Source organism: Carcharodon carcharias, chromosome 22 (assembly GCF_017639515.1).
Source record: "Carcharodon carcharias isolate sCarCar2 chromosome 22, sCarCar2.pri, whole genome shotgun sequence".
Lineage (NCBI taxonomy): Eukaryota > Metazoa > Chordata > Chondrichthyes > Lamniformes > Lamnidae > Carcharodon > Carcharodon carcharias.
The window spans coordinates 8,849,326-8,876,764 of NC_054488.1; the positions used below are offsets into that span (position 1 = coordinate 8,849,326).

The 27,439-nt window shown below is 44.8% G+C and overlaps 1 protein-coding gene across 3 annotated transcripts; it reads right to left on the minus strand.

Moving 5' to 3' along the window:
• Positions 1-236: 236 nt before the first annotated feature.
• Positions 237-27,109, minus strand: LOC121293773 (tripartite motif-containing protein 16-like protein). 3 transcript variants are annotated; one of them, XM_041217082.1, is made up of 6 exons: positions 22,289-23,045; positions 17,456-17,551; positions 9,291-9,524; positions 7,614-7,785; positions 5,440-5,535; positions 237-2,349 (listed from the first exon to the last, which is right to left on the minus strand). In XM_041217082.1, exons 1-6 carry the CDS (start codon positions 23,009-23,011, stop codon positions 1,784-1,786), a joined length of 1,887 nt encoding a protein of 628 aa, XP_041073016.1. In that variant the 5' UTR covers positions 23,012-23,045; the 3' UTR covers positions 237-1,783. The 3 variants fall into 3 exon arrangements, with proteins under 3 accessions (XP_041073016.1, XP_041073017.1, XP_041073018.1); XM_041217083.1 differs by lacking the exons at positions 17,456-17,551; positions 22,289-23,045 and adding an exon at positions 26,669-27,109; XM_041217084.1 differs by lacking the exons at positions 17,456-17,551; positions 22,289-23,045 and adding an exon at positions 10,346-10,536.
• Between the last annotated feature and the right edge of the window lie 330 nt (positions 27,110-27,439).

Here is a 27,439-nt window from a genome sequence, read left to right on the forward strand (position 1 = left end):
TGGGCCTCTGGATTACCAGTCCAGCAACAATACCACTATGTCATCACCTCCTCTAAAATAATCAGAGAATGCTGTCAATTCTGAAATATTCTGCTGCTCCAGCACACACATTCAAAATCCATGTTGTAATCTAGTTTAATTTGTGAAAACCAGTTGGGAGAGCAATGGGGATATAGGAAAGCTCAAAAAGATATTCAGTGTAAAGAGTTAACAGTCAAAAATGAGTCTTAAAAAAGTAACTTTTAATAAATATTTATTTCAAGTAGGTTGTTACCTCAGTTAAAACATTCAGCAGTGATTTCCATGGAGTCACTGACCAAGAGGTTTCATTTTTACACAACGTGCAATTCGACTAATTACAAAGCCTCAGTAGGTGCTCCAACACATAATCGTACCCTGGTTCAGCATTCATCTCTGTTCCTTCTGTTTATCAAAAAAGGGTAATTTATCAAAATATGTCATTTATTCAGTCTCAACAAATTCACAAGTGGGTTTCAGTTGCAGGTCAGCAAGCATGTCTATTGAAGGTTTTGCTCTGTTGTTTTTGATGTTTGAAAACACGTTAAGGAAATCAGTGCAGAAGCCTATGAAATAAAAGCAGCCGACATCAAAATCATATAAGCCGGCATTTCCATTCTGTATCGGCAGAGAGTGTCAAACTAGCTGAAGCATTGGTCAGTTGCCCTTCCTGCCTAGAATTATTATAAACTAGAGCGATAAGTTAGCAAGAATTGATTGGCGTTCCTGATAGATGACTACAGTGTTGGGTAAAGGTAGGAGCGCCTCAATGGTCCCAGTACTTCTTGTACTGCGGAAGAGGAGATCAGTCAGGGTTTGCAGGCCTGAGCGCTATCTGGTGACTACTGCTGGAAGTGAAGGCATATCAGCATTGGGTCCAAATGGGATCAGGTTTGTTTATGATGCTCCCTACACTCGATTAGCCAGCCAACAATATGTTATGAATAATGGTCTTTTGGATAAAGCGTGACTGGTGCCCAGGAAACAAAACCCAAACAAGGTGGGGGGAGGAGGAAAAGTGAGAAAAAGAGAATTTAGTCCCTTTTTATCATTTATTCACATTCTAAAAAATATTCATTTTTACACCTTAACAGTTGCTTGGTCGGTTGGTTCCACTTGATCGCCTTCATATCAATCAGTTTTTCTGGATTTGTCGGGGGTGGTTTTATAGCCAGATGCCATTCCTGCCACTAACCCTCCCCATTTACCCAGCCTGGGGCTGGCACTGATAACATGCAGACTCGCCTGCACCAGAGTTTGGGTTTTACACCTTAATAGTAAGAATCGGTTACTTAGTGTGTGAGTTAGTTGCAAAATGCTTGTCATCACTACACAGCAAATGAAGAGACAAAACAGAGCAGATACTTTAGCAATTAAGGATAGGATGAAAAGCTGGAATCTTGAGTGACCAATACCCTAAGTACAACAGCTGTAATAGAACGGAAAGAGTGCATGTCAAACAGAGGAGGCTCCAGGGGCTGTGTGGCCTACTCCTGCCTCTTACGTTCTTATGTCCAATCATTTATGTTACATTAGAAAAGATGGGATTGATCTTAGAGAAATGTCACTTGAAACAAAGAATGAAAATGTTCCCATCAATCACTTAACTGCTGCGGTAATATATTTCACTGACCTTTTCCTCTTTGAACCACTGCTATTCTCACTGGTGAGGGGAATGTGAACTAATGATGTATGATGTGGACTTGAATGGGTGGGGTTATGGGGGGTGAATACTGCATCATTTTCTGCAGCCCCAAAGTTGATTCTATGCAGTTTCTGTATTGACAGCAGCTTCTTCAACTAGTAAAAGCAGAGAAACTGATGCTTCCTTTTTCGAAAGGTAAAACGCAGGATAAAGTGGTTCAGTGAATGAAGATTCAAACTTGTGTATCAAGGTCATAGTGTCATGAACACCATAAAATGAAAGGATGCTGCTTTGATAATCTAAGTACACCCCTAACCTGCTAAACTTCTCAGCCTTCCCCAGCACTTCCACATCACCATGATGGACCAAGAACTCTTTGCCTGTCCACTGGACACACCAGGAGAAGTCATTCCCTGTGATGCAGCCGTTGCTCTTGGCTCCTTTTCTATCAATGCTTTTGTAAGTCATGCCAACGTGAGTCCCCTCTCCGCGGATCTCCACTTCCCAGTAGCATCGGCCCATGTAGAAACTTTCTGTGCACAGCACTTGCCGCCAGTGTTCGAACCTCTCAGGGTGATCGGGGTAAGGCTGCAGCCAGGGTGAAGTGTTGGACACCTTCCGATTATCATTGACCAAGCGAAGGTATCTGTGGGCTGTGTTTGGGTCAAAGGCCAGTGTAGCAAAATCTGGAAATAATGGCAGACGTTTAAGCATAGTGGAATGTAAAGCAATGAAATCGCACTTGCAAATAAAATCTGAAATTAATTCTACACTGCTTAAGAAATATTTTGTCCACATTAGCTTAAAATTTTGAAGATAACAGGTACAAATTAGGATCCCAGATCAATTAAAACTGAGATTAAGTCCTGAGACAAACTCTCCCTCTTTCTATGTAATTCCAAAAATGCATTCACTCAAACCTCAGCAGGGGACTCTCTCCGTCATTAGTGTGTCACTTCCACTCTGTATCGGCCATCCCCAGAAGATAGGATTAAACTCTGGGCCAGTTCTGAAGAAAGGACATTAGCAGGAACTTTAGCCCCAAAGGGTCAGAAGCTCTAGCCTGAAAATTCCCGCTGCCAGCCTACACATTGGCACTATTCTAACCCGGGGCCATTTTCCCAGTGGGGGGGGGCTGGAATTTTCAAGTCAACCTCCAGGAGGCTACCTGGCAGCAGACATCGGAGCCAGCACTCCAGGTAGGCCTTGAGGCCCAGCCCACCTCCCTGGTCACAGCTGCGGCCACCCTCCAAAATGGCGGCCCAGTTACCGAGTCTATTTTTTATTTAAAAAGTGGAGGTGCCCTCTCTCTCTCTCTTACCTGACAAGGTAGCTCACTGCTCGTTCGGAGCTGGAGGGCCTCCCAACTTCCAGAGCCTGTCCTCTCTCCATTGGCTGGCAGGCCCGCTCTCTGGCCACTAACTGTCGAAATCGGGGAAAATCACAGCCGGGTGATTGTTCCCCACACACTGTGGGGTTGTGACTCCATTTTGACCCCAAGGGGAAAAATCTTGTCCATTAACTCTGTTTCTCTCTCCACAGATGCTGACAAGCCTGCTGAGTATTTCCAGCATTTTCTGTTTTTATTTCGGATTTCCAGCATCCTCAGTATTTTGAATTCTGGACGCTTTCCAGCCCTAAACTCATGGCCATAGGGACTGAGAATCCATTGTTGACACAGATATCTCGTGGTACATATGAGAGAAAGAAAAGTGAGACAGAGAAATGCCTTTGGCTAGAATAGATTCAAACTCAAGTCTTAGGTTATCAGAAAACATTATAAAATTTAACCTTGAGTTGTATAATACCTGATCCTGCAGCCTGATGAATCTAGCTAACAAATGACCTCACACACCACATGAACAAAATAAATAATATCTCGGCATTCAGCATCACAAAGCAAAGATAACTCATTTAATCTTTATAGACTTGACTGACAGTGTAATGCACTGAGATGCATCATCGTTACAGATGTACACAGGCTGTTTGATTTAGTCACAGCACAGAACAAGAGGACACTTAATACAAAAGCAAAATACTGCAGGTGCTGGAAATCTGAAGTAAAAACAGGAAATGCTGAAAATTCTCAGCAGGTCCGGCAGCATCTGTGGAGAGAAACAGAGTTAACGACTGGAATTTTCCGGTCTCACAGTTGAAGCCAACAGGCCTTTGGCTGGTTCATCAAATTTTCCATCCAGCCTGCGATGATTCCCACCATGGGTAGGACCGGAAAATCTCGCCCAACATTTCAGCTTGAGATGGCCTTTCATCAGAACTGAACCGAGGGACATGTTTTAACGCAGTAATCTGCAGGTTAGAACTAAAGGGTTCTCTTGACCCAGAATTGTGAATACACGGAACAAACTCCCAGGAAAATTCGTAGATGCTGCTTCAACACTGCATAAAATATCCGATTGGAAATTGGTTATCTTCTCTGCAGATTCCCATTGTATTCCTTGTAACCCAGGAAACACACAAATGTTGCCTCTCTCACAATGTACAGAAATCCCCCAGCCAACTGAGGGGAGCAGCTATTCTGTAAAATCCATCTTCAATTGCCTCCTGCATTTTCATGATAACAAACTATTTCTTTTATACTTTAACAGGAGGTGAGTGTTGCTAGCTAGGCTGTTATTTGTTGTCCATCCCTAACTGTCCTTGAGAAGGTGGTGGTGAGCTGCCTTCTTGAACCGCTGCAGTTCATGTGGCGTAGATACACCCACAGTGCTAGCGAGGGAGTTCCAGGATTTTGACTGTAGAGGAACGGCAATCTTCATGATGGTGTGTGCCTTGGAGGAGATCCTGCAGGTCATGGTGCTCCCTTGCACCTACATACTACCCTTGTCCTTCTATTTACACCTAACTAGCTTCAGAATAACTTCTTTAACTCAAACTGCAGTGAATAACCTTCCACCTAATGTTCTGTGCTCTAAATCAAACAGCCTGTCTACATCTGTAACGATGATGTATCTCAATGCAATGCACTGTCAGTCAAGTCAAAAAAGATTAAATGAGTTCCCAGTTCTTCTGGGAACTGACTGATGTAGAAAGTAAATGTGCAACTGGATCATTTCTTCATTCAGAAGAATAAAGGGATATAGGTTAATGAGTATTATGGAGGTGAAAATGATCAGATTAGATGACACAGTGAGCTCCATGGAGTGAACAAACTTTCCTCATTCCAATATTCTTGTGCGGTCACCTAACAACAATAGACTTCCTCATAACCAAGTTCAATCATTTTGGGCATGGTTACAGGCAACCAACCTTTCTCACAGTTCCAGTTTTCCAAGATTCATTAAACAAGGCAATCCATTTGGTGCAAAGCCAGGAAAATCCCCACTGATATCCTGGCAAATACACAAATCCTGCTTCTTTCTGACTTGATTTGGGTGACACCTCAGCCTTTATCAAGCACCATAAATAATATGATGAGTTCAGCAAACCTCAAATGATATAGGGCAAGTAATTCAAATGAGCTGTTCTCATTTTTGGAGATGTCTGTACCTGTAAAGCATTGTAAATGCAAATCTAACCAGTTGAACTGCAAGTGAGTCAAAGAGAATGTCTAAAATTGTGAAAGGTTAATGCATTAATGATAAAGATGACTTATTAGACAGGTACCAGATAAAATTTGCATGTTTTTCAAGGTAAAGGCTCAGTGACATTCTCCATCAACCACATTGATTAAAACACTTCTTAAAAGTAGAAAAGTAAAATACAATTTATCGGGTTAAATGCTTAGTCAAATCTCAAGGTCAAGCTAAGATTCTCACATTTCAGAAAATCACTTCTTGTCTTTGGTTGCTTTTCTCTCAAGTGGTGTTTTAAAGCACAAATCACAGCCACTGTTGTCTTGAATCCGAGTTTCTCTAAAAAAGCAAAAGGGAATAACCATGAATGCCTTACACAAACCTGCTTTGAATATTTGGCCTTGCTTCATTGTTCACTATTGTGTTTTCAAATATTGGGCTGGGTTTTATAGAGGCACCTTGTTCCCCGTGTCTCCCCCACACCCATTAAAAAGTTGGACAGGAACCTGCCTATGAAAAAGCCAGCTGCATCACAGCCATTTTACGCTCAGTATGGTGTTAATTTTCTCACAGCAAGACCTCTGCCCCCATCTGGGAAGGCCTTTAGAGAGCTGCTGGCGAATGGGATTGTCCAACAGCTCTGTGGCCCCAGCAGTGCCACCTTCGAGCGGTGGCCGCTGCAGTAACTACAGCCAGTCCCCGAAGAAGAGGAGATTATGGAGGCTGGACCGAAGGTAAGTCCAGGGTATCCGCAGGGCCTGGCTGGCATTACTAGTGAGGGGGGGTGAGGAAGGTGTGAGGCAGAGTTTGCAAGGCCAGTGGGGAGGGTGAAAGGGGGATAATGACCTTGTTGGGGGGGGGGGGGGGAAGGCCTCCGATGGACAGAGGGGGCCCTCAAAGGGAGGCCCCTCCCCCTTTGTCCAACATCACCTCACCTAGTAGAAGCTTCTGGACTGTCCACTAGGCCTGGGCCACCCTGTCCTCCCTGGGTAAAATAGGAGCGGGGGAGTGGAGCAACACTTAACTGGCCATTAAGCGGCAGGAAGTTGGAACACCATGAATTCATATGCAGTGGTTACTTTAAAGGACAGAACTGGCAACCTCCAGGGCATCCACAGGCCAAGGCTCACAATTGTTTGCTTTTCACCTGCAGCCAGATCCACCAGATAGTGCTGGGCATGGACAATATGGCACCTCCATCTTGTGCCACCCTCCTGTTTCATTTACCTCAGCAGCAATGGCCTTCACAGTGGGTTTGCCGCTTGGTCTTCCATACAGGCACTCCTACTGGCCCTCCCACAGCATCAGGCATCCCGCCATCCCTAATTGGATGGCGCTCCCGGAGACAGCTTCTTAACTGCCCCCCTCCAGGAAGATGGCGCCCGACACCCCACCATAATTTGCCACCCAGAAATCAGCCAGACATGGGACAATTTGGCCCCATGTTTCTCATCTCAGTAGTTGTGTGCACAGCACCAGATCTGACCTCTCCAGTGGGTCAGTTAGAATGCTACCCTTCCTATTTGACAAAATTAGTCTTTTAATGATTCCAGGGAGCAATATTTCACTTTAAAAAAGTTCTTTTAGAATGTAAGTCCTGTGAAAACATATAGGGCAAGTCTAGAAGGTGAACATTTTCTTTTTAAGTGTGGGATCTCATTCCCTCAGAATTGATGCTGGACATTTTACAACATGTGAAATTTAAATTTTTAATTTTGCTTTCTTATTTTTATTTCTTGTATCATTCATCTCTCTCTTAATCCAATCTTTCTTTCTCTCTATTTATTTTTCTTCAATAACTCACTCAACTCTAGTGCTTCCTCCTTCCACTGTCTCTTTCTCAATCCTTCAATCTCCATGGTTAAGAGGATACACTGGGATGAAGGTAAGTCCAGGGTATCAGCAGGGCCTGGCTGGCAAGAGGGGGTGAGGGAGGTGGGAGGCTGGGTTTGCAAGGCCAGTGAGGAGGGTGAAAGGGGAATAATGACCTTGGGGGGAGGAGGGGGTGGGGAAGGACTCTGATGGGCAGAGGGGACAACCAAAGGAGGCCCCTTCCCCCTTGTACAACACCAGCTCACCTAGTAGAAGCTTCTGGGCTGCCCAGTTGGTTTCATTTCTCACCCATGTCTCAGATGCCCTGTTGCCCTCACTATGCTGTTATCAACTCATACTTCCAGCAACTTGGTGGGCTAAAAGGTTTTGAGCTGAATAGTGCAGGAAAAAGTCTAACTAAGCGACCGCACCCTGAGATGCCCTGCTCCAGCACATTCTGGCCCAACTGGCTGTAAAAGACATTATTTGTTGCAGAACATTATTCAGATTTTCTTGGGGAATAGGGTTTCAGTTAATGCAATAATTAGCAATCAGTGGGCATTGCGTTTTGCGCAGTGAACAGTAAAAAGCAATCATGAACAAACCTTCTTTTGAAAAAGCCTTCAGCTTCTCCTTGTAGGAAGTCTGTAGTAATTGTTTAATGTTCTCTGTTGATTCGGAAACAGCCACACTAATTCCAGCAAGTTTGTCTATCAACCCGATGTACACACTGGGCAGCTTATCATCTGGTCTGCTTTTCTTCCATTCACAAAATTCCTAAATAATAATAATTTCCATAACACACTGAAAAGTGTTAGCTATGCTGAATCAATAGTGAATGTAAATCAATGGATACGAACGTGTTAAGAATTCAAGACCGTTTGGGATATTTACAGGTTTAGCTGGTGAGCCCTTTTTTAAAGATGCCTTCTTATTCATGTTTCTAAATTTCCATGAACCCCTCATCATTTAGTGATCTTAAGAAGGCGGACAAAGGGCTTATTTATAATATAATGTATGTAGTGACAAGCTGTTCTCTAGGTGTTGTACAAATTAGGTAGCTTTTTACTGCACGTATGACACAGAATTTTACAGAACAGAATCAGGCCATTCAGCCCAACAGGTCTAAGTCAGTGTTTTATTGGTGTGACCGCTGCAGCTCAGTTCGTAGTGCTCTTGTCTCTGGGCGGGATTTTCTGCACCCGACCGCTGCCGGAATCTTCCGGTCTCGCCGCAAGTCAATGGACTGCTGGCCGGGGCACAGCCTCGCCCCCGGCAGGTCCCACCCGCAACAGGGCCAGAAAATCCCGGCCTCTGATACAGAAAGTCATGAGTTCAAATCCCACTCCAGGACTAGAGCACAAAAATCTCAGTTGACATTCAGCGCCATACTGAGGGAGTGTGGCACTGCCAGGGGTGTTGTCTTTTGGATGAGATGTTAAACCAGGGCCCGTTTCTTGCTCTCCCTGGTGGATGTAAAAGATCCCATTGCACTGATTCAGAGAAGAGCAGGGGAGTTATCTCAGGTGTCTTGGACAATATTTCTCCATGGATCAACATAACGAAATCAGATTAACTGGTCATAACCATATTTTTGTTTGTGAGAACGTGCTGTGTGCAAATTGGCTGTCACATTTCCGACATTGCAGTGACCACACTTTAAAAGTACTTCATTGACTGCAAAGCAAAATTGTACGACCCAATCACTGTGTAGTGTGGACTACATGTTAAATAGTTGTCTAGAAGTAGGGTCTGGTTGAAGAAGCACACAACATGTTAGTGCTCTGTTATCTGTGCAAATAAACAGCATATGCTTCATCTTTTATTGGTCTCTGCATTTTCAGTATGTCCCCTCACTAGCTGTACACACGTGTGCAACCAAAGCTCGAGAGCAAAGCGACTCATGAGTAGAACATAACAACTGGCGACGATGAGAAGTGCAGAGGTCATGGAAGGAGCTGTATAAATTGAAGCTTTTCTTTCCCCGTAAATTAATTAAAAATGTATTTCACTTTTAAGCAAGTCGGTACACTAAATAACATTTAAGCTGTAGTCCGTCTTCATCCTCCTGTATGATTTGCTGACCAGGATTTCCCCACTTTTAATTGTGATGATGATGGAATTGTATGAAGATACATACAAACACCCTCAACCCCATCCCCAACATTCTTCAAGAAGGAAGAATTTACCACGGGTGTTATTCCCAAACTGTTGCAATGAGTGGTCGGTCATGGCGATAGGAAAGTTGTAAACCTTCTGGCTGCACTCATAACGTCACCCACCTGTAAGAACTGAACCGAGTTTCCCAGCTTCATCAGTGCTTCCACTTGTTGCTTGGTCTTTTTCAACTGTGCACTACTGGTTTCCAGGTGAGTGCGGATCCCATCAGCTTGTTTGAGTGAAGCTCGCTGTTCGTTCTCCAAAAATCCGAGCACCTCTCTCTGTGCATCTTGAACCGCTTCTGTGAGCTCACTGAACTGCTTCTCAATGTTGATTTTCACCTCAGATACCGAATTCTAGAATAGACAATGTACTTAAACACATAAGGAGATCAACGCATTAATATCAAAGACTGTTAACATCTCCCTTAGAACATGCACTACTTTGATCTAGGAAATGTGACTCGAAAGCATAGTGCCCAGGTTAAGTGAATGCCCACTGAATTAATGAAAACAGGCCTTAAAATCATTTTTGGCTAGGACACACTGTCCCAAATAGTGGACCAAATTTTTTTTTAAAGCTGTAGGCACGGGAAATCTGATGCAAGAATTGAAAATGCTGGAACCCCTCAGCAGAGGACCTGAAACAGTGAGGATTATCTTGGCCAAAGGGTGGAAACAGGCATTAACTGGGTACAGTACTAATGCTCTTTCCTGTTGCGTTTGGCCCCTTTTATGATGTTACTGAGAACCGTCATGTTCTCATTACAACCAGGAGTCGCCACCAGAAACCCTTTCTGCCTGGGGTTGATCTGGACTGCTTCACTTAAGCGTTTGGTGATGATTTTAGTGCTCATGACAGTGCTAATAAGACTTGACCTGTTGGAAAGTCTGGAATTAGCATGCAATTTTGGTGCTAATTGCTAATTACCATAATTTGAATTTGCCTGGAGGCACTAAACCAGAAACCTACAGGTTTAATACTCGGGTGTTGATTAGATGCAATTTTCAGGGATCAGTGTATGTTGGCTCCTTACAGCCACTTCCACTGAACATATCTGGCTGGCACACAATGGTTCATAGCAGAATGGTTCAGGAACCGAGGAACACATCCTGTGGAGGAGGCCCAGAGGAGGAGAGATGTCCTGTATCTGCAATGGAAAAGGAGTAAATCTCACCTTTCTGACCCTCTGTCCCTCAGCAGTCGATGCTGCTCCAATTTCCATCATGTCCTCCCCCTATTCCTTCCTTTCTCCTGATGCCTCCTTATAATGACGACATACCGGACAGGTTTCTGTTTGAAACGCCCTTACTCTGGAGTTAAATTTATACCACTGCATGATTACTGATGGCTTCGACTGAAAACGTGTCTTCACAAGGTCTGTTAAAAGATTTAGAATTGGGCACATTCAGGATCGTCAGAGTGCAGATGAGGTTATATGTCTTGCTACCACAGACACTCGAAAGGATTGCTTTCTGCTTCTCCTCTGTGGTAATTTCGTTTGCCACGGATTAAAAGCCAAGATGCTCTACACACTGGCTCTAGTCTTCCATAGACGTGTCATAAGGGTCGGTTCTGCTGAAGAGTGGCAAGAATGGTGAGTATTCTTGTCTTTCTTCTTAAGATCTGATGTACTCACATTCCCAAGGTGAGGTGTAGTGTCGGAACTATTTTACCCTCATCGCCAAATGTAATGACTTGACGGACCAGACAGATTCCTACTTGAAACAGATAACTTTATTACAGAGCTCCTTTAGAAGCTGAGTACTTCAACCAGGGAAGCTCCGCTCCCGGATTACCCGCACTTAGGGCTCATTCATCAAGAACAATCACGTAACCCCTGATAGGCAGTAGGAAAGGTTATACCTTCAATCACCACACTCCTATAAGCTGTCCAATAAGGTGGAGTTACACAGAGTTTACTCCTCAAGGCCTCCAAATAATTTCCAGAATAGAAGTTGTTGAAGTGTTGGTAAAGTCTTGAAAAAGTGTTTCAGACAGTCTCCCAGTGTGCTTCCACACACCTCTTCACAGCTCCAGCATCACTGGCCATGAAATGGTGGGTATCTCTTTAAGCGGTGGATACCCCTTTAAGTAGCACTTGTACTCACCATCAACACTATGATTAATCCCAAACAGTTGGTCATGAGGAGAGGGCATTAGTTGAAGTGATATTTATCAAAATGTCACACTAGCAGACATTTTAAGTGACAGTTGTTCCTACTGCTGGCTTTAACTCCTTTACCAAATGGTGTTTCCTGCTAAACTAAGTTTTTATATTAAGATTCCGTCTTGGCCACCTATTTTCCTATTTATTGCCTAAAGTATTCAGTGAAAATTGCCCCCATTTACTGTCTGTTCTCTCCATAGAGACTGACTAAAGTATTGAACGCTTCTGTCCCAGGAGGGGCTTTGATTCTTCACCACTACCATTACTGATCCCTTTCTCTTTTATTCTGTGACACCTTCGCTATTTAATCTCTCCTACCATCTACCCTTTCCCAAGCCTTGCCTATTTTGTTCTACCTCTGCCTGCACCTTCGCAACAGGGTAAAACTCATCACATCTCTACCTCCCTTCAGTTTCGGAGAAGACTCTTATTCGACTCGAATTGTTAACTGTTTCTCACTCCACAGATGCTTCCAGATCTGTAGAGCTTTCTGCTTTTAATTCTGGATGGTGTGTACCTGTTTTCACCTATAGCCACTTGCTGTGATTGGATATACACCAGAAGTGTTCATCAGGAGCCAGAGTTACGTTTGTTTGCTAACAGCAGTGAGTCACTAACAGTAACTGTACGTAGCAGTTATCAGAACACCAGTAAGATAGCTGAAAGAGGGAGAGGACTCTGCTTTGACATTTCAGCAGAATATAGTCTCCAGGATTGTAAAAGACCAAACAGGGAGTAGTAACAAGATCAAAACAAAAACAGAATTACCTGGAAAAACTCAGCAGGTCTGGCAGCATCGGCGGAGAAGAAAAGAGTTGATGTTTCGAGTCCTCATAACCCTTCGACAGAACTTGAGTTCGAGTCCAAGAAAGAGTTGAAATATAAGCTGGTTTAAGGTGTGTGGGGGGGGGTGGGGGGCAGGGAGAGAGAGAGAGAGAGAGAGAAGTGGAGGGGGTTGGTGTGGTTGTAGGGACAAACAAGCAGTGATAGAAGCAGATCATCAAAAGATGTCAGCAACAATAGAACAAAAGAACACATAGGTGTTAAAGTTGGTGATATTATCTAAATGAATGTGCTAATTAAGAAAGGATGGTAGGGCACTCAAGGTATAGCTCTAGTTGGGGTGGGGAGAACATAAAAGATTTAAAAATATTTAAAAATAATGGAAATAGTGGGAAAAGAAAAATCTATATAATTTATTGGAAAAAAACAAAAGAAAGGGGGAAACAGAAAGGGGGTGGGGATGGAGGAGGAAGCTCAAGACCTAAAGTTGTTGAATTCAATATTCAGTCCGGAAGGCTGTAAAGTGCCTAGTCGGAAGATGAGGTGTTGTTCCTCCAGTTTGCGTTGGGCTTCACTGGAACAATGCAGCAAGCCAAGGACAGACATGTGGGCAAGAGAGCAGGGTGGAGTGTTAAAATGGCAAGCGACAGGGAGGTTTGGGTCATTCTTGCGGACAGACCGCAGGTGTTCTGCAAAACGGTCGCCCAGTTTACGTTTGGTCTCTCCAATGTAGAGGAGACCACATTGGGAGCAACGAATGCAGTAGACTAAGTTGGGGGAAATGCAAGTGAAATGATGCTTCACTTGAAAGGAGTGTTTGGGCCCTTGGACAGTGAGGAGAGAGGAAGTGAAGGGGCAGGTGTTGCATCTTTTGCGTGGGCATGGGGTGGTGCCATAGGAGGGGGTTGAGGAGTAGGGGGTGATGGAGGAGTGGACCAGGGTGTCCCGGAGGGAGCGATCCCTACGGAATGCCAATGGGGGGGGGTGAAGGGAAGACGTGTTTGGTGGTGGCATCATGCTGGAGTTGGCGGAAATGGCGGAGGATGATCCTTTGAATGCGGAGGCTGGTGGGGTGATAAGTGAGGACAAGGGGGACCCTATTATGTTTCTGGGAGGGAGGAGAAGGCGTGAGGGCGGATGCGCGGGAGATGGGCTGGACACGGTTGAGGGCACTGTCAAAGACCGTGTGTGGAAAACCTCGGTTAAGGAAGAAGGAGGACATATCAGAGGAACTGTTTTTGAAGGTAGCATCATCGGAACAGATGCGACGGAGGCAAAGGAACTGAGAGAATGGGATGGAGTCCTTACAGGAAGCGGGGTGTGAGGAGTTGTAGTCGAGGTAGCTGTGGGAGTCGGTGGGTTTGTAATGGATATAGGTGGACAGTCTATCACCAGAGATTGAGACAGAGAGGTCAAGGAAGGGAAGGGAAGTGTCAGAGATGGACCACGTGAAAATGATGGAGGGGTGGAGATTGGAAGCAAAATTAATAAATTTTTCCAAGTCCCGACGAGAGCATGAAGCAGCACCGAAGTAATCATCGATGTACCGAAGAAAGAGTTGTGGAAGGGGGCCGGAGTAGGACTGGAACAAGGAATGTTCCACATACCCCATAAAGAGACAGGCATAGCTGGGGCCCATGCGGGTACCCATAGCCACACCTTTTATTTGGAGGAAGTGAGAGGAGTTAAAGGAGAAATTGTTCAGCGTGAGAACAAGTTCAACCAGACGGAGGAGAGTAGTGGTGGATGGGGATTGTTCGGGCCTCTGATCGAGGAAGAAGCTAAGGGCCCTCAGACCATCCTGGTGGGGGATGGAGGTGTAGAGGGATTGGATGTCCATGGTGGAGAGGAAGCGGTTGGGGCCAGGGAACTGGAAATTGTTGATGTGACGTAAGGTGTCAGAGGAATCACGGATGTAGGTGGGAAGGGACTGGACAAGGGGAGAGAGAAGGGAGTCAAGATAACGAGAAATGAGTTCTGTGGGGAAGGAGCAAGCTGAGACGATCGGTCTACCAGGGCAGTTCTGTTTGTGGATTTTGGGTAGGAGATAGAAGCGGGCCGTCCGAGTTTGGGCGACTATCAGGTTGGAAGCTGTGGGAGGAAGATCCCCAGAGGAGATGAGGTCAGTGACAGTCCTGGAAACAATGGCTTGATGTTCAGTGGTGGGGTCATGGTCCAGGGAGAGGTAGGAGGAAGTGTCTGCGAGTTGACACTCAGCCTCCGCGAGGTAGAGGTCAGTGCGCCAGACAACAACAGCACCACCCTTGTCAGCGGGTTTGATGACAATGTCAGGGTTGGACCTGAGAGAATGGAGTGCAGTAAGTTCAGAGAGAGAGAGATTAGAATGGGTGAGAGGAGCAGAGAAATTGAGACAACTAATGTCGCGCCGATAGTTCTCAATGAAAAGATCAAGAGAAGTTAAGAATCCAGAGGGAGGGGTCCAGGTGGAGGGAGAATATTGGAGGTGGGTGAAAGGATCCGTTGAATGGGGAGAGGACTCCTGCCCAAAGAAGTGAGCCCGGAGACGAAGACGGCGGAAGAAGAGTTCAGCATCATGCCGAGCCCAAAATTCATTGAGGTGAGGGCGTAAGGGTATGAAACTGAATCCTTTGCTGAGCACTGAACGTTCAGCGTCGGAGAGGGGAATGTCAGGGGGTATAGTGAATACACGGCTGGGGCTGGGATTGGAAGATGGGGTGGGGACGGAGGGACAGGCAGGGGTGGAGGGTCCTAGATGGGTGTTGGTGTCGATGAGTTGTTGGAGCTTGCGTTCCTTAGCACTTGAGAGAAAGAGAAAAAGTTTCTTGTTGAGGCGTCGGATGAGCCGAAGAATAAAATGAGACTGGGGGCACGCGCAGCTTTGAAAAAGGGTACTGCGGTGCTGCTGGAGGGAGAGGTCGAGTGTGTTCATATGGCGGCACATGGCACTGAGTGTGGATCTCAGAATGTGACGGGAACAGCAGTCCGAGAAATGTTTTATGTCCTGGAGATACCTGTAATCCTGGGTGGGTTCGAAACATGAGGGGTGGAATTTCAGTTGAAATCCACGTGGGGTAAGTCGGAGTTGGAGACAGTCACTGAGAAAGGAGATATGGTAACAAGATCAATCTGATTCGCCACTCAATATTCCTTTTGAGAATTCTGCATGATTTTTCTCCTGGATTGCTTGCAGCAGTTTATAGAATTTTAATTTATAATTCCTGGAGACTCCAGAATCATCTGGGGAGAGAGGAGGATCTAATAACCCTATAATAAAAACAGAAAATGATGGAAACACTCAGCAGGTCAGGGAGCCTCTGTGGAGAGAGAAACCAAGTTAACATTTCAGGCCAATGAACTCTCATCAGAACTGAAAGGTTATCGGCCTGAAACGTTAACTCTCTCTCACTCCCCACGAAAGCTGCCTGACCTGCTGAATATTCCCAGCATTTTCCATTTATATCTCAGACTTCTGGCATCTACAATATTTTGCCTTCTGTTGATAATCCTGAGGGGAGAATGTTCTCCCTGTTGGGCAGGCTGGGTGGGAGCGGGTGGAGCAGGCAGGTAGCCGATCATTGCCCGCGGTTAACTGCGCACTGATATTTTACGTGGGGGTGGGGCCGATTAATGTCCGACCAGTGTGATGCGCACCCGGAAGCACTCAGCGCTGCCTGTCGGGCGGGGGGGAGGTGGGGAGGAGGAGGGAGAGTCGGGGCCTGCGATCTTTCACGCAAGTGCGCAAAGGAGGGCAGAAATCTCCCTGAGGCACGGAGCTGCATGCTGACCAGGAGATTCAGGCCTACGTTGCAGTGAAATTCCTGCCTGAAAAACAGTGATTATGGGCAGCCTAAGCACACAGGTTAGCTCGGGCAGCACTGCAGGATTGAGAAGTGAGATGAAGTAAAATGGCCGGTGGGAGGAGTTACTCTACTTGCCAAGGACAGGAAAGCCATTTCCCTTAGTGCTGCCACAGCTCGGCAAACTCAATAGAAATTGGAAATCAAATGTGGAATTAAATTTATAACTGCCTGGGCTCGCTCGAAGACTGGCTGCCTCAACAAGGCACCAAATGTCTGCCAAAGCCTGTGGAACTATTCCCCCAGTATAAATTATAGCCTTCAGGAAAGTATAATCAAAGAAAACTATTTGACACAATGGATTCTGAAGAGAAATGAAGCTACTACTACTATAAATCAGAGATTTGGTCTAATTCTCTCTTCAATATGTCAAAACGTATCATGCAAACTACTCATGATCAAATCTATTACATTACTCGGCTCCTCTAGGAGTCTTTGCAAGCAGAGTTGTAAACTTACACTGTAAACTGTTGAACAGTTGGTAAAACTCTCTTGGTAAATGGATTGTCCAGTAAGTTACTGAGCTGTGTGGCTCAGAAAGGTAGCAGCTTCGATCCATGATACACCAGCTGGTCTCAGCAAGGTAACATTACTGCAGCTGTCCATAGTTCTCCCAGGCCAGTGAAGGAGGGGTTCCTGCTCCTAATCGCTCTACAATGCTTGGTGCTGGAATGCTTGTAGGGAAGTTGGGTATGAGTAGGATCAGATTTGGTTCTGATGGCTTGCATGTTAAAATAGCTTGTCAATGCTGAATTTCAATTGGCTCATATGTGGGCACTTGGGTAAAGTTATTGGGGTCAATTCGTACCCATGGAATCAGATCCCAGCAGCGCCTTCACGACAGGAGCAAGGAAAAGCTGCAGGAAGAAAGATGCTCCCACCATATTTAAACAGGAAAACGTTCTCAGAATTTTGTATTGGGGATTTTCCCTCACCCAGTGCCCATTTTTGATATTTATCAGCTAGAAAACTAAACACTTCCTTTTACAAAAATTGAATCTCCCTCACCTGCTCACATGTTAGGTGCACAGGGCCATGTGGTATAAGCCTGAGCTATGGATGGACCCTGTCTGTGTGAGATCGTAAGATGATAAGAACTAGGAGCAGGAGTAGGCTGGTCAGCCCATCAAGCCTGCCCTGGCCAATGAGATCATGGCCAATCTGATAATGGCCATAACTTCACTTTCCTGTCTGTCCACCATGTAACCCTTGTAGATCCAAAATCTGTCTAACTCAGCCTTGAACATATTCAATAACTCCGCCTCCACAGCTTTCTGGGGAAGAGAATTCCAAAGACTAATGACCCTCTGAGAGAAGAAATTTGTCCTTATCTCCATCTTAAATGGGAGACCCCTTATTAATAAACTGAGTTGCCAAGTTCTAGATTCCCCCACGAGGGGCAACATTCTATCAGCATCTACCCTGTCCAGCCCCCTCAGAATCTTATATGACGTATGAGGAGAGGCAGGCTCTGCATTGTTAATGTTTGACTTACGAAGATGCAGGAAGTGTTACTCTGCAGTTTCTCAATTGCATTTGCCACTGCGTTAATTTTCTTGTCAATGTTGGCTTTGGTTTCCCGAAGTTCATTCTGGAAAATCATTATGAAAAGTACAGAAATAGCTGGTAAGTATGGACCATGCATACACTGAAGATAAACAACATCTTAATGGGAACTCAAAACAATGAATCATAGGAAGTTCTTCAGCATTGTAGGATCTAACAACAGAATTCTTCCAGCTCGCTCTTTACTAATACATCCTGCTCTTTGGACAGCAGCCAGTATTGGTAGGGAATATCAAGTGTTACCGCAAGGAAGTAAACTCTCAAAACGTTTGGCTACAAAGACAAAACTTTAAGTCTAACATTTTATGAAGTGCCTTAACATGTATGATTAGTAACACAAGAAAGTCATTGTACACCCTACTTATTAATGAAGAAAGCAATCTTGAGCATGGAGTAACAGCCAACAAAATCTCAGTCTCACTGTACATTACTATGGAATTCCTGCTAAATCTCCTGGAGTAAACAGACATTCTTCTCTGTGATTCTCCAGATAGTTCATTGAGTTAATGGAGCAGGGGTTATGAATAATCCCTTCACATTTATTGTCTGATCCCAAGGTTTTATAAAGGAAACTAAGATTTAATTTTCAATACAGTCGCCGAAAATGACTTTAAATTTCATAGTTGACCTATAGAATTGCCTTTTGAATTTTCGTAAGGTATTTCTGGGATATCCTGAGGTGATAAGGTGCTATAAAAACTCAGATTCTTCCTACTCCCCTTGACGTATTGCATTACTTTAAGGCATTGCATTTGGATATCAAGCTCCTTGGCTCATTCAGATTGCTAACACTAGTTGAAGATGCTCAATGTCCCAATAGTATTAGCAACATGTTTAAAATATCTCTATGATTCATCGTTGCTATTTGTCAGTCACTAACATCTGCTTTAGGTGGAGCAGGCTTTGAACATTTGGCCCAAGCTGCCTCGGTACTTCCTGAAGATTCATCAGTTTCTCAAAGTGTAGACCAGCTTTTAAGCACACATGGGTCCCTCTCACGCACATTTAATTCTGTCAATGGAAAGTAGGACTCTGTGAGGCACCAGCTCAAAAAGATCAAAACTATTCACACATCAAACTGTTTTCTTTTCAGGCAGAAAAAGCAAAGTAATTTGGATAAGATGACCTTGCCTTCTGTGAGTCTTTCTAGGCAAGGACTGAGGTACTTATCTGGATGTCATTGAATATCAGGGACATAACGCACAGATTCAGTCCTACTGGCAAATGCCCAACCTAGCGACATGAACAAATGAAACTGCAAAGATTGAGCCCTTCCCATCCATGACACAGTTGACAAGGACACACCGGATCTGGTGCTAAGCCATTAGGTCTTGAGTTCCTTTTCCAGAACCAGTTAGTTCACTGATTTCATCTAAGGCTGAAGTCGAGCTTTACAACTGATCTCAGATCACCTTGCCAGAAAAGAAAAACATGCCAGAGTTCCTACTTGTGAGCACTCTCCAGTGTTCTTTGTTGAAAGACTGGTGCGCATGTAGACAATAACTGAGGTCAGGATCAAAGCAGTGCCCCCAAAATCAAATATCCTGTCAATTTCTTTCACCTTGGCCATCATTATTGTGTTCTTCTATTTAGCGCAAGAATGCCAATAATACAACAAGCATTGGCAAAACAATAAAATGGATTCTTTGTTTGAAGCTTTGTTCACATACATACAATGGTAACTGGGAGGCTATGTAGACACACCTGACTTGTAGGACTGCTGCTGTATTCTGTCTACAGTGTACATGGAATTACACATCACCACCCATCTTTGGGTGATGGACAGCAGTTTAAGATATTCACCCTTAAAGGTACATATACATCACAACAGTCATTACAGCCAAATGTAATCCTGGGGAGAATTTTGCCCCAGTTGGTGGGGGTTGTGCAGGGGCAGGCGGGGGTGGGCGTGGACCTGATTGGTGCCCCTGATTGGGTCTGCGCTGCCATTTTACATGGGCGGGCCAATTAAGGCCCACCCAGTGTGACGCATGCGTGCGAAAGAGCACAGAAATCTCCCTGAGGCACAGAGATGCCTCAGGGAGATAAGATTTAAGTTTGAAAAATTTTAATAAAGAAAAAATTGTAAGACAGTGTCACATGAGGTGGGACATGTCAATGAGCTTTAATGAAAAACTTTATTTAATTTATAAACCCTTCATGAAACCTCATCCCACCCGTGGATGAGGTTCCATGAGAAAAGCGAAGGCCGCCTAGGTTCTTCGCCTGACAGAAACCTTAATGTTGGACGGGCAGCTTTCTCAATAGGTTTAGTTAGTTAATTAATGGCCTTAACAGGTCTTTGACAGTTTGGCAGGTGCGCAGCTGACTCGGCTGAACTGAAAACCTAAATGACGTGCAGTGACACTGGGACGCACACCCGATGTCAGCCTACGTCAATTTACGCCTTGGAGACCGGGCCCCGCCCCAGCTCGCTGAGCCGAAAATTCTCCCCCCCCCCCGACTTCGCTCAATGTCCACTCCTACACAAATTTTACAAGAGGATCACAGAAGAGTGCTCGAAAGCAGGAACTCAGGTATATTTGTTGCCAAGGGTCGTGCATAAAGAATAGGCGATTGGATGATGTGCCAGAAAACACAAACTTCCGCACTATGTTAACAATGAGGGAGTGGCGGTGGTGTAGTGGTAGTAATCCAAAGGTGCAGGGTAATGCTCTGGGCATTTAAATAACATCATGCCGGATGGTAACATTTGAGTTCAATAAAATAAAGTCTGGAATTAAAAGTTTAATGATGAACATGAATCAATTGTCATAAAAAGGGAAGAGAATCTGTTGCCCTTATCTGGTCTGGGCTACATGTGACTCCAGACCCAAAGTAATGTGGTTGACTCTTAAATGCCCTCTGAAATGGACAAGCAAGCCATTCAGTTCTCAAGGGCAATTAGGGATGGGCAACAGATGCTGACCTAGCCAGCAATGCCCACCCCATCCCACCAACCCCTCCTCAATCCCATGAGTGAATAAAAAATAAATCAGGTCGGACACATATCCACCCCAACTAAAGAAAGAATGAATTATAGAGTATAAAATCAAAAAACTGCAGATGCTGGAAATCCAAAACAAAAACAAAAATGCCTTGGAAAAACTCAGCTGGTCTGACAGCATCTGCGGAGAGGGATACAGTTAACGTTTCGAGTCCGTATGACTTTTCCACAGAACTAAGGAAAAATAGAAAAGAGGTGAAATATAAGCTGGTTTAAGTGGGGGGGGGGGAACAGGTAGAGCTGGATAGAGGGCCAGTGATAGGTGGAGATAACCAAAAGATGTCACAGACAAAAGGACAAAGAGGTGTTGAAGGTGGTGTTATTATCTAAGAAATGTGCTAATAGATGACATTAAGGGTAGAAAGCAGGACGAGCAAGGTACAGAAACGTCAACTCTTTTCTTCTCCGCCGATGCTGCCAGACCTGCTGAGTTTTTCCAGGTAATTCTGTTTTTGTACAGATAGCACTAGTGGGGGTGGGATGGGGGTAAGGGATCGAAATAGACTAAAAGGTAGAGATAAAACAATGAATGGAAATACATCTAAAAATAATGGAAATAGGTGGGAAAAGAAAAATCTATATAAATTATTGGGAAAAAAGGGGGATCGGAAAGGGGGTGGGGATGGAGGAGAGAGTTCATGATCTAAAATTGTTGAACTCAATATTCAGTCCTGAAGGCTATAACGTGCCTAGTTGGAAGATGAGGTGCTATTCCTCCAGTTTGCGTTGAGCTTCACTGGAACATTGCAGCAGGCCAAGGACGGACATGAGAGCAGGGTGGTGTGTTGAAATGGCAAGCGACAGGGAGGTCTGGGTCATGCTTGTGGACAGACCGAAGGTGTTCTGCAAAGCGGTCACCCAGTCTTATAGAGTGTTATAGAGTGGTTTTCATGAACTCAGGATGTCTCAAATCACTTCACAGCCAATGAAATACTTTTCAGGTGCAATAGAAGATACACAGCAGCCAATTTGCATACAGCAAAGTCCCTAAATAGCAGTGAGATAATTATTAAAGAATGTGAGTGTTTTGTGATAAATATTGATGGGGAAACCAGGGAGACCTTTCCTGTTTTTTTTTCAAAAGAATGCCATGAGATATTTTACCTCCATCAAGTTTAATATTACATCGAAAAGATGAAAAACTGGATGTGTTAAGCATACCCCATTAAAACCACCCTTCTCAAATCCCCTCACAAAAAGGAAAGGAGTTCAACACATACGCATCAAATACACATTCCTTCTGTAACAAATCATGTCCCAACAAAACTGGTAATACAAAGTGGAAAAACTAACAAAGAGTATGAAATGACTAAACATGGCCACAGTCACTCCCACCTTCTGAATTATCATCACAGGAATACATTTTTAGGGAAAGAAGAGTAACACATATAGTTGCAGCAACATTCAGACTTTTAAAAAGATAATTTTTAGTTTTGATTCAAGTTGGTTCCAAATTTCAAGTTAAGCCTTTAATCCAAAATTAATTGACTTTGTTTCAAAATAATGTCAGGAACCTATTGGTGAGTTTATTCAGACAAAAGGGTCTGTGATTCAAGGTTTACTGAACATCAACCAGTTTTGGAGGGAAAGGCTGTGTAACCTCCCCCCCCACCCCCCTCCACTACACCCAACCTCCCCCCCCCACCCCACCCCAACTCTATAATCAGCTGAACCATGTTTTGCTGTTTACTGAAACTTTGTTCTGACTTCCATCCTCTCTAACTCCCATCCCCTCCATTGGTTATTCACACTGACCTCCTTTTCAGTCTTTGCCCTTGCCACCGAGATCATCTCATGATATACATGTTTCTCCAGTGCGCACTCCTTACAGATGCAGCTCTGATCGTTTTTACAGAAGAACTCCAGATACTGCTCGTGCAGACAACATTTTCCCTGTTCGATGTCTTTCATTGGGTTGATCAGTTTGTGGTTTTTAAAGGCTGCATTTTCGAGATGAGGCCTCAGGTGATTCTCACAGTAAGACACCATACAAGTCAAACAGGACTTTGCAGCTTTTAACTTCTTTTCAATGCAGGAATCACAGGCAACTTCATCTGGATCAGTGACAATCTCATCACTCTGTTCATTTCCTATTGCACTCTCACACTCAGGCTCAGGGTCTAGCTTACAAGCTATCTCTTGCTCACCCTCCTTACTTGGTTCCAATTTAGCTTCTGATTCAGATGGATGGCTTTGTTCCAGCGCCTCAGTCTCTTGTACAATTTCGCATTCTGTGATGCCCTTTTTCCACTTTTCCACCAGCCCGTTCAGAGTGACATTCTTCTGCAGAGGCAGGCTTGGGTCAAACGTTTCTTTGCACTGTGGGCAGCTGTGAATATGGATCATTTCCCAGAAGTGCTCAAGGCAGCCTTTGCAAAAGTTATGTCCACAAGAGGTTGTTACCGGAGATTTGAAGAAATCTAAACAGATTGAACAAGTGAGCTGTTCTTCCAGCTCTGAGGAGTCTGGAGCAGCCATCAAGGAATGAGTCAGCGACTGCCTTGAAACAGGCTTTCTAAATGAACCACACCTGAAGTATGCAATAAAATGCCCGGAAGCAGTTAACTCCTTCTGTCAACTTCTATGTAATCGCAGAGAATAGTTGTGTCTGAATATCCTGAATAACAAGAATTAGACTATATAAATAATAGGAGCGTGCAGAAACCAAACTTATATTGTGAGGCCCACCCTCCCATTGTGTTCAGCGTCTGTCAGAGGTTTGTTTCTCTGACTTAAATAAAATAAATAGATAACATACCAAGTATTGCATCCCTAAAATTAAATTTAAATCAAAAGGCGGTGATAAACATCCAAGAACCGACATAACGGTAAAAAAGTGTTTTGACCAGGTGAGGAGAGATCAAGTGGCTCCCTCTCTTTTCCCTCTCCTCATTTGACTGTGGCAGATTTTTTTTTTGCTTGGAAAGGATTTGGTTACCGATTCAGCGATTACTTAACTGGTTACAAGCCGTGATCATAAAAGAACCAATAGGGCAGGTTTTCTTGAGATTAGCAAAGAAAGAGGTTAGCCTTAATGTACTTCAGTAAAATAATAAAAATGCATCAACACACACACACACACACACACACACACACACACACACACACACACACACACACACACACACACACACACAGAATACAGAGTGGGGAAGGATAGGTTGGCCAAATTAGAGTTCATTAAAGCTAAAAGGAATTCACGGTCTGTAGTTTGGTGACTCGGATGGCAGAATCTGGTGGTTTTGCCGCTTTCACTCAGTGGTCTCCTCCTTTCAGCATTGAGGTGGTTTAAAACGGCAGGTGGATGATCTACCTGTTTTTCTGGAGCTGACTTCTTTCTGTAAAGTCTCCGTCTGCTGCACAGGGAGGGAGAGTCAAACAATAGCAGACAGAGCCCAAAATCTTAGAGGTTGGGTGGAGAGTGAGAGAGAGAGAGAGCAATGATCTTGCTCTCAGGTTCTCAGCTGCTTGTCCTCAGTTCTTCTGAGAAAATATGGGCTTAAAACATGCAGAGAGTTTGCTTGTCATGTGATCACCCTCTTCAACGGACTAATACGATGGTGTGTCTCCACCTGGTTAAGTATCTGGACATGGTGCTAACAGATTAGGAAATATGGTTCATTCACATTTCTCTGAGTCCATTGTCTTTGATCGGTTTTTGCAGACATGCTGTCTCTATCTCAACGGGGTTGAAATGTGGAATGTACGGTAATGCAAGTCAGATAACCATCTTGGCTCTGAGTTCAAATCATTTTCATCTGCATTTTAAAAGGTTTGTTATTAAAAGTCCATTCATGTTTCCAGCCAATGGATTAAAAATCATTATTGTGCATAAAGCACATCTTCATGACAAAGGACTTAAACTCAGTGTAAGTGAGCAAAGGAACAGTGAGATGGACAGGAGCTAACTGTCCAGATTGCAGCCCTCCCTCCATACTTCTATACACTTGTACTTTTCCTTTTTCCCTCCTGCCTAGATAACACAGTTGATATTAAAATGGGTCACTGCCAGCATTGAAACAACGCTAATCGGAAATCTAGGCTTCGCTCTCTGTCCACACCATCTCTCCATATTTCACCCCAAATCCTGCCTTGATTGGCAGAGTTATAATAGGCTAAAATAACTTCATTTGAGGGTAAGCTTTTCAGTCTTTACTAACAGGACAATATCTTGCTTGATTGGAGAACAGGTTGAAGCTTTCCTAGTTTGAGGTGGTCCTCATTCCAACACAAGTCATAGGAAGCTTCTATAATTATTACTTCATTTTCTTCCTCCTGCCACTTGTTAATGGAGGTGTGCTAAGCATCAAAAATCTACTTTATCATAATTTTGACCACCTCTTTTAAATCTCCCCTTAAACTCTCTGCTCCAAGAGGAACACTCATAGTTTACTCTATCGCTTCTCAATGCCAGCTCTCCATAGAGCAATCCAGCCAGCCCCATTCTCCACCCTATGGCTGTGGCCCCGCAAATTTATTTTCTTCAAGTGCTCGTTCGATTCCCTTTTGAAATCCATTCACCCCGCTTCCCTGGTACCATTCTACTGAGCCTCCTCCAAAATACTAACTGGGTGGATTCCTCATACCAGACTGTACAGGAAATCTTCAGGTCTCCGCCTACCTGTCACAGTATCTTCCACATGAGATGTTAAACCAAAAGATCAGCTGCAGTCCCAACACGGTAAAATTATAGAAAAGCATTGCTGCGCCATTAGTTTTGCTTTCTCTTTGGTCTGAATAATTTGCCACTAAAATACAGATGAGGGCTGTCGCCAACATTGTAGAAGTGTTCTAAGTTTTTACTTTTTGAATTCAATTAAAATTAAGAATCTTTTTCTCTCAGAGGGCTGTCGGTATGTGGAATTGTCCTCCCCAGAAGGAGGCTGGGCCTTTCAACGTATTCAGGGCAGAGTTAGACAGATTTTTGATAGACAAAGGAATGAAGGGTTGAGGGGAGGGGCAGATGGCAAAGTGGACCTGAGGCACAACCAGGTCAGCAATGACGCAGAGGGAAAAATCAGTTCAAAATTTTCAATCCCAGTAAAAATAAATCAGCAATACTGGCACCAGTAATGCCGGAGTTTCATTTTAAGGTATGAATTTGGACAGGTTTTACTGTTACCCTCCATTCCAGTCTTACTGGTTTCTCCTTCTGTACTGAAGGGCAGCGCAGGCTCGAAGGGTCGAATGGGCTACTCCTAAATCCTTTGCTCGTATGTTCCTAAGGGCTGAGTAAACTTTTCTTTGGATGTTTCATCATTATTTTTTAAATGGATGCCGTAGAGTTTTTTTTATGATGTCTTAGAAACTCGTCTTCCTGCACAAGCCTCGGGTGAAAGGTGAATTGTAAATCATCCCTCTGAGTAAATTTGCCTGGCTGCACCTGCGATATTGGTGGTTTGAGTGTCTGACGGTTTTTGGGTAAGTTTCCTGCTGAATTTAATCAGATTAAGCAGTTGTTTAACTGGGACATTCTGTCAATGGTGGGAGTTTTCTGGCTCCTTTGGCGTTAGGTATCATGGCGGGCGGGGGGTGGGGGAGGGGGGGACAATATGGTGAGATGGCCAAAAATCAGTTTCACGCCACCGTGAAGCCAGTTTGCGATTGTCCGCTCCACATTGTACAAAAGCGACGTGCACCTGGCGAGCTGCACTTCACTCGGGACCTTGAGGTCTGTTTGCCCCCCCTCGCTTCGGGCAACACTTACAGTCATCAGCGCCAGGCTTCGCAGGCAGCACCACATCACTTTTAGGGGGGCTCTGGGGCCAGTCTCTACCTACCGGACCAGCCAAAAGGCAGGGGTGGCTTTTCAACAGCGGCAGGGCTAGGGCTTGCTTTGGGGAGGGGGGAGAAGTGGCCTCAGGCAAGGGAAGAGGCTGCAGGGCGAGGGCTGTACTGGGGAAGGGGGGTATCCCAGGGTACATGTGAGGGGCACGTGTAGATCTGTGCAAGTGGCCTCAAGATGTTGAGGGCTGAGGAGGCATCTCCAGAGGAGATGGGGCCAGATGGAGATGTGAGGGTGTGTGTGAGAGAGTGAGTGGTGATGTCCCTTGAGCTGGCAGTGAGTGAGATGCCAGTGAATGTGTGATGGGCTTGTGAGTGTGTGTGTTTAGGGTGATAAGGTGGTTGCCTTACCCTGGCGGCATGGTGAGATCGTTCACCTGTTTTCTGCACTAGATGGCCGACCTCTTGTTTGCAGCATTGGCACTGACCACCTCTGCCACCGCCACCCAAGCCGGAGTGGTGAGACTGCTGGGCATCCTGCAACCAGAGCGGGAGGGTAGATGACATTGCAGCAGGTCTCCAAAGCGTCCAGAAGGCGTCCCGAGGGTGTGTCACTGAGTCGGGCGGGGGGTTGTACTGTTCTTGGCTTTTGGGGCCATGTCTTCATGGGAGCAAGTCCTGGGCTGTAAGCATCGAGAAGTGCGCGCGGCTGCAGTTTAAATGTGGCGCCCTGAGTGAGGAAACAGCGAGGTAAAGGTGTGGCGGGCAAATCAGATGCTGTCCGCCAGCGAGACGGCGTGTCTCCTGTGGCTGTATAATTAATTAGGCGGGAATGCGAAAACCCACCATTGTGGCCGGCGGGTAAAACAACTTTTCTCCCACCTGCAAATCTGGGATGATTCTACCCTGTGCCCTGACCCAGTCAGTCAGGTCTTTCCAAGATAGTGTAAAAACAGTCCTAGCGCATCACATGCTGGCTTTTACAGCTTTCGGTTTCTGTTTCCCTTGCGGTCAGCTGTGAAACGTGGTGCATTTCCTGGAGCAGAGCAGTAGGACCTCTAACCTGTGATAATCACAGGATATACATCTTGCTAATTCTGAGCCAAGCCACTGCCCACACGGAGGGCCACTGAATGCAGAGTGTGCATTATTCAAACATCTGAGGCAGAATAAAATGGTTTG